Below are 7,520 nucleotides of genomic sequence, written 5' to 3' on the forward strand. Positions count from 1 at the left end.
TGGCTTGCGCATCCTGCTGCTTGTGAGAAAGGAGACAGATGTCATCTGCGAAGTCAAGGTCCTCAAGCTGTTTGGTGTGAGTCCATTGAATGCATGTATTGTTGTCCTTGGTAATTCTTCTCATGGTCCAATCTATGACCATCAAGAAGATAAGGGGCGAAAGCATGCAGCCTTGCTTCACTCCGGTCTTCACTGTGAAGGGAGCCATCAGTTTCCCATTATGGATGACCTGGCAGGTAAAGTCTTCGTATAACCGCTGGATGATGTTGATGAGCTTCGGGGGAATCCCGTAATGCTGCATCAATCTCCAGATGATGTTCCTGTCCACGCTGTCAAATGTCTTCTCGAAATCCACGAAAGTCATATAGAGGGGAGACTGCCACTCGATGGACTGTTCGATGATGATTCTTAGGGTGACGATATGGTCGGTGCACGATCTGTGCTGACGAAACCCTGCTTGTTCTATTCTCAGCTTCTTGTCCAAGGCCTCCTTCAGTCTTTCTAAGATGACTCTGGTCAGGATTTTGCTGGGAGCGGACAGAAGCATGATTCCTCGCCAGTTGCTGCATTGGGATAGGCCACCTTTCTTGGGTAGCTTCACTAGGTAGCCTAGTTTCCAGTCTGTTGGGACTTGTTCCTGTTCCCAGATCTTCTGCAGGAGGGGTTGTAGCATCTCCGCTGACATTTCTGGGTCTGCCTTGAGTGCCTCAGGGGGGATGCCATCTGGACCTGCAGCCTTACCATTTTTCATGGTCTTGATGGCTTTGATGATCTCAACTTTGGTAGGTGGGCCCGTGTTCACCTGAAGCAGTTCGGTGGCTGGTGGTATGTCCGGAACAGTTGGTGGAGCCGGTCGGTTCAGGATTTCTTCGAAATGCTCTGCCCATCGGGCTCTCTGCCCTGCATCGCTTGTTATTGTCTTGCCAGTCTTGTCCTTCACTGGCTTGCTAGGATTGTAATTCTTTCCCGATAGAGTTCTTGTTATTTCGTATAGCCTCTTCATGTTCCCCTGCCCAGCTGCTGTTTCTGCTTCTTTGGTCATATCGTGAATAAACCATCTCTTGTCATATCTTGCGCTCTTCTTGACTTGACGGTTAATATAGTTTTTTAATCAATAAAAGTCAGCCTCATCTCTCTCTTACCTTACCCTTCCTTCTCCCACTTTGAGAAAGCAAGAAAAACAAAATCCCTCTTATAAACATATTATTATTGGTCATGTCCAAAAACAAGTTTTAGTCTGCACTTTGAATCCATTACCTCTTTCTTTGGAGATGGGTAGCACATTTTACCATAAGTCTTCTAGAATCATGGTTGGTCATTCAACTGGGAGGGTCTAAATCTTTCAAAATTGCTTGTCTTCATGGTATTGTTGCTTAAAAGATTTGCCTTGTTCTGCTCACTTCATTCCACTTATCTTTGTGTTTGTGTAGGTATGTGTATGTCTGTGTATATATGTACACACACTTAAACTGACAATGACCTAGTTGCACAATTGAACAAGGAAGAGAGTGGACTGAATTTTCTTCAGTAAATTTCAAAGTTCTTTTTAATGATCTCAAGCTTCTTCCTGAAGCAAAGGCCCATCTTCTAATTTAAAATATCTCTGATAAAGTTTTGTATCCCAGATATATGGGTATCCAACAAAATTGTTTAAGACAAAAGCCATTCCCCAGTAGATAACTGGTCAAAGGATATGAACAAATGATTCTCAAAAGTAGAATTGTAAATTATTAACTACCATATGAAATAATGTTTCTAATCATTAATAATAAGAGAAAAATGTAAAAGGAAGGAATAAAAAGGGAATAACTTTTTGAGGTAGAGAATCCCTGAAGTTTCTTATCACATTGCAAAGGAGCAAAGATGCCAGAAGATGAGAATAGTAAATACTGATATCTGTATACAAACAGGGCAGAACGTGCAAAGATAGGTACTCTAATGCATTTTGATGTAGCTGTTAATTAGTACAGTATAACCATTCTGAAAAGTAACCTGGAATTATATAAATTATGGATCTAAAATCTCTATGCCATTTCACCCAAAGATTCTATGGTTAGATATTTATTCAAAGGGATTGCTAACAATAAAGTCTCACATATGCCAAAATATTTGTAGTAGCACTTTTTGAGGTATCAAAAAGCAGGAAACAATGTACATGCGCATCAGTTAGGAAATAGACAAATAAATTATACATTAATATAATGGAATATTACTGTGCTGCTAGGCATGAACAATGAATGATAATTACAGAGAGAGAGAGATGTAAAGACTATCAGGCCATTGATGAATACAATGACTCCAACAATGAAGAAGGAAAGAATAGCAACCATGTAATATTTGAAACTAAATGTTAAGAAATTTCCAAGAATTGGCACCAAATAAGAACATGAAAAGGTATCTCCACTTATTATTTTGCAGATGGTTGCAGTATGGGCTGCCATGTATGGGTTACCATTAGCATCATGGTGAGGCATATACACATGGATAAAATCTCTGTTTCATTGGAGTATATTGGACTGAAATTACTCCACTTTCATAGAAGGAATGTTTTATATTTCTTATATGAAGGAGTATCTTTTCTTTTTTCCTAATTTTTTGTTGGATGTGAATTCCCTAAGTATAGAGTAGAATCAGGAATTTCAAAATCCTGCAACATACTCAAGATTGCTATTTTGGAATTAAAATTCATATCATTTACTAATCATTAAGAATTAGCCATATTTATTCTTTAATACATAGAATAACTACAACAACCTACTTGGTGACAAAGTAAAATTTCATATACCAAATCTCCTTGGTTCCTATGTAATAGATTACATTCCAAGAACAAGGGTTTTGCTGAAATGGAATGAGATAAGGGAATCAAGGAGATGGGTGGAATGTTAGGAGAGGAAGAAGTGATTTCTCTTTCATCCTTTCAACAGTAACTTCAGTATTTGTATATAGACATCACTATCAACATAAAGATGGTAAAAAGGAATATCAGTTTTTCCCTAAAGCCATTCAACTATCTTGCCAACCATAATCCTTACCACTTTGCCTCAATGAAGGATCTCTACCAATGTGAAATATAGTTCTGGTGTCATCTGTAGCTTATAATTCTTTGGGGAAATAGATGTCACATAGGAAGCAAATATATACTTTTACAATCGAAATTCAGAGCTCAGAGGGAGTCATGGCAATAATCTTACACGTAACCCAAGCTCCTCTTTAAAAAAAAAAAAGAAAGAAAAACCAAAACCAAAAATCTTTACCTTCTGTCCTACAATCAATACTAAGTATCAGTTGCAAGGCAGAAGAGTGGTAAGAATGAGGCAAATTGGAGTTAAGTGACTTGCTCAGGGTTACATCGCTAGAAAGTATCTGAGGCCATATTTGAATCCAGGATATCCTGTCTCCATACCTGACTCTCTATCCACAGGGCCACCTCAATGTCCCCCAATCTTCTCTTTTGATGATAAGAAAACTGAGAAACAGAGAGGTTAAATGACTTTCTTATAATTACAGAGCCAGGCCATACCACAATTCCTTTGTCTCCAAATCCAGTTCTATTGCTACCACAACATACTAACAGAGCCAGGCTATTAAGTCAAAAAGCATTGTTTACTATGTTCCAGGCACTGTGCTAAATGCTGGGAATATAAACCAAAAAAACAAACAAACAAACAAACAAACAAACAACAACAACAACAAAAAGGACCGCCTTTTCCCTCAAGGAACTTAAATTAAAAATAAGAAAGACAGTACATAAAGGAGAGCTGCAAAGAAGGGGAAGAAAGAAAAGGTAACTTGAACATGTATAAGGTGGACAGCTCTGAAGATTTATAAGCAGAGCTGATAGAGAAGTGAAAGATGACTGTGGCATGAGTCCTTCAAACTGAAGACAAAGGAGGAGCTCATCAATGGGAGAAAGGGGCCTCAAATAGAAAGGGAGTTTTTATGTGGTGAGAACATCTTTCTAAGGGTGACCCAAAAAGGTAATGGAGTATGAAGGATCTCTACTATTTCCTATTTTCACTTGCATTTTCTGGGTTTGGAGATTCAGGCTTCTCTTTTAGGGAATATTATTTTATGTTTTGGAATTTCTTTTCTATTTAAAAAGTCTGATAGCTTTATTCAGGTTTCTCTGGAAGTTCAGAAAAGGTTAGTTGATCACTGAACTTGATATGGGTTTCTCCTCCTGGAAAATATGCATAAGCTTCTTAATCGGAGCAAAGTAAGCACCTAATCAGATGATATTTTCTCAATTCTCAAGTGTAGTTCTGCTGCCCCTTGGCATCCAGATTCTTATAATAGTCCCTGAAATAGTAAAAAGTAATAAAGCAAATGGCTTTTTAAAGTGCAGCATCTCATTCTGGCCAAGTTGACCTTGGCAAGACCCATGATTTAATTTTGGTAGTTAAATTCCCATTGTTATGAAACTTTTTTCTTCCCATTTTAAACTTGCATTCTATATCTATACCTCTTTCACTGTTACTATGATGACTTGAGTTTTTCATTTGGGTAATGTACATAAAATAGAACAAGTGGGAGTATGACATCTGTTTGTATTTGACATGCTTTATACAAATGGATTGCATCCATATATGCAAGGCCATTGTAAGACTAGGCTTTTCCTCCTCTGTTTTTGTCTTATTTGCCAGGACAATAATGTATTTGAGAGAATTTCTTACTTTATTTCATCTTAATGTTATCAAAGGCATATTCATAGTCAGAATCCATATTTGAATCATTGAAACAATCCAATATTCCAAGAAGGTGCAGTCTATAGAGATCCATCAATATTAGTTACCTAACAAAATATTTGTGCTATAAAATTATAGAATTTTCCTATGTCACAGGCATATGTATAAAGCTCCTTTTGATATCTCATGATAGTTTTGTCTTTAAAGTTTAATCCAATTAGCAAATATTAATCTAGTCCCTAGTGTAACAGGGTACTTTGCTAAGGAGTGGGAATATAAAAACAATATGAAAAGCAGTTGCTCTCTGAGGCAGTTTACATTGTTTTTTCCGCCTTCCTTTTTGAAGAGGACCTGTGCCTTTATGGAACAATGTCTTGATTTGAGAGTGAATTGGATTTAAGTGAAACAGAGTTGCACAGGTAGCCTCAAGCTCTCCTCCAGTCCTCTAAGTTCAGTGGCAAGCCAAAAAACTGGTGATGCCCTGAGATTCAGCAGATGATCTTAGATTCTTTCATGTCTGACCAAGCTCTAAGTGATCCCCAGTGCCTGCTTCAGCAGCCTTCATGATTGTTGGTACAAATTGTTTTCATTGGTCCATTCAATCAGGGGAAGTCTACATGTACTTGGGGTAGACGTGCCCCCTAACTCACAGACCAATTGGAGGCTTGTCAGTTTCCTTCAATTTGATTCAGCAGATTTGCTGAGACAGTTTTACAGGAGCTTGGCTTCTGGGCATGCTACAGCTTCTTGGAGTCACAGGTGGAAGTTGGTGACAGGTAGACACCAGAAGTAGATGAGTGGCCCTGGAAAGGGCATGGAATGCCTTCAAATCAGAGGTGCTAGTCCTTCCTACACACCTTATACCTCCTATACTGCAACATCAGTAGCCTAATACTCAAATCCTATCTTCTGCAAGAAGTCTCTCACTGTTCCTGAGCTTTTAGTGTCTTCCCCTTTAAGATTACCTTCCTTTTACTTAGTGTGTATCCCTAGTTATTTCCAAGTTTTTCCCACCATTAAAGCATGAGCTCTATGAGGTAAGGGATTATTTTCTATCTTTCTTTGTGTCCCCAGAATGTGGCACACTGCCTGATGGATAATAGGTGCTTAATAAATGCTTTCTAACTGACTGATTATTGAAGTACTTGTATTAATATAGATTTATACAGAATTTGTGAAACAGCTATCATGGGCAAAACTATTATATAGGTGGGAAAATCTCAAAACATCACTGCCCGTTTCACTAGTGGAGAATTAGTATAGTATGTTCTTATTCTCATCAGTATAATGTATTATACTCTTTACCAAGAGCCTGAGTTCCTCGTCAGATAAAAGGAATTAACTGACTTCTTTTTCTGTGGAAGAAGAATGATAATCAATCTAGAGATGTATGTTTCTGTCTTAGTTCATTTTATATTTTACTGAAGGAACGTCATCTGCCTTACTTTCTCCTTTTTGGAAATGAACTTAATATCCCTAGACCTCTTCATTTCATAGTAGTCTCTATGAAAATAAGTTAAATAGTGAAAACCACTTGAGTATTTTGCAAAATGTCACTTCAGAATAGAAGTTGGAAAGATTTCTCCTAAGGGCCCAAGTATTTACATGTTTGTTTTTGTTGTTTGAGAACAAAAAAGAAGGGGAATGAGCTAAGTCATTAATGAAGTGAGAGAAGGATGAAAAGAAAAAAGGAAAAATTCAGCCATGTTTTCTGTTAAAAATATAAGAAAACAGGGGCAGCTGGGTAGCTCAGTGGAGTGAGAGTCAGGCCTGGAGACGGGAGGTCCTAGGTTCAAACCCGGCCTCAGCCACTTCCCAGCTGTGTGACACTGGGCAAGTCACTTGACCCCCATTGCCCACCCTTACCACTCTCCCACCTATGAGACAATACACCGAAGTACAAGGGTTTAAAAAATATATAAGAAAACATATAAAATACATTCTGATTCTATGATATGTCTAATTAAGGGAGAGATCTAGAGGTGAAGCAAAAAAAGAAACAAATAAAAAGAGACATTCACATAGAAACCACCAGGCAGAGTGGGAGTAAAGCAAAAATATCCAGGATGTAATAGACACACAGACCTAGAAAGAGACAGACATTTTTGGCATCACATCCTAGTCTCTTTCCTTTCAGTTTACTGGGGCTAATGACTTTTAAAATTTGTATACCTTTATAGTATATCTATAAATGCTAGAATATATATGTGTGTGTATGTATATGTGTATATATATATACACATATATATAGAACTTTAAGATTTACAGAATGCTTTACAAGTTAGTTGATCCTCACAAGCAACCCTGTGAAGAAGGTGTTATTATTCTTTTTTTACAGATGAAGAAACTAAGACTGAGACAGGTGAAGCAACTTCTCCATTGCCAGACAAGATAACCAGGAAGTTTCTGAACCAGGATTCAAATTCAGGTCAGTTCCTTTTCCTGCAACTTCAAATACCTAATATCAGAGATCAGATGATATTCAGGTCTCCTTTTAACTCAAAAGAATGAAGCTTCTCATCCTTATTTTAGAAGTTTTTACTATGGATTTTTTCCATGCAGAAAAAAAAGAGATTGATTGCAAGTATTTCAGAATAACACTATTTGAAACTATGACCATTTTGAAGAATGCATTAATGTAATCAGAAGAAAAAGACAAATTTATTTAAGAAAAAAAGGAATTTGTCCCTTCTGTCAAATTGTTTAAATTTACTTAACACTTAGATTAACATCCAAAGGCTTTATTTAGTGTTTCACATTACATATTCCTTTTTGTGTAATACCAGATTATCATGAGTATCAATATGCTTAAACTTAGCCTGAGCTCAGTGCTTC

General features: G+C 37.3%; 1 protein-coding gene across 1 annotated transcript in view; it reads left to right on the forward strand.

Annotated features, from left to right (window-relative positions):
• LOC123234096 (WD repeat-containing protein 72-like) overlaps nt 1–7,196 on the forward strand; it is a 154,667-nt gene extending 147,471 nt beyond the window's left edge. The window contains exon 6 of the mRNA XM_044660043.1: nt 7,024–7,196. Within this exon, the coding sequence (XP_044515978.1) occupies nt 7,024–7,196 (173 nt within the window). The remainder of the gene's footprint in view (nt 1–7,023) is intronic.
• The last annotated feature ends 324 nt before the right edge of the window (nt 7,197–7,520 follow it).

The sequence above is a fragment of the Gracilinanus agilis genome, chromosome 2 (assembly GCF_016433145.1).
Source record: "Gracilinanus agilis isolate LMUSP501 chromosome 2, AgileGrace, whole genome shotgun sequence".
NCBI classification, from domain to species: domain Eukaryota; kingdom Metazoa; phylum Chordata; class Mammalia; order Didelphimorphia; family Didelphidae; genus Gracilinanus; species Gracilinanus agilis.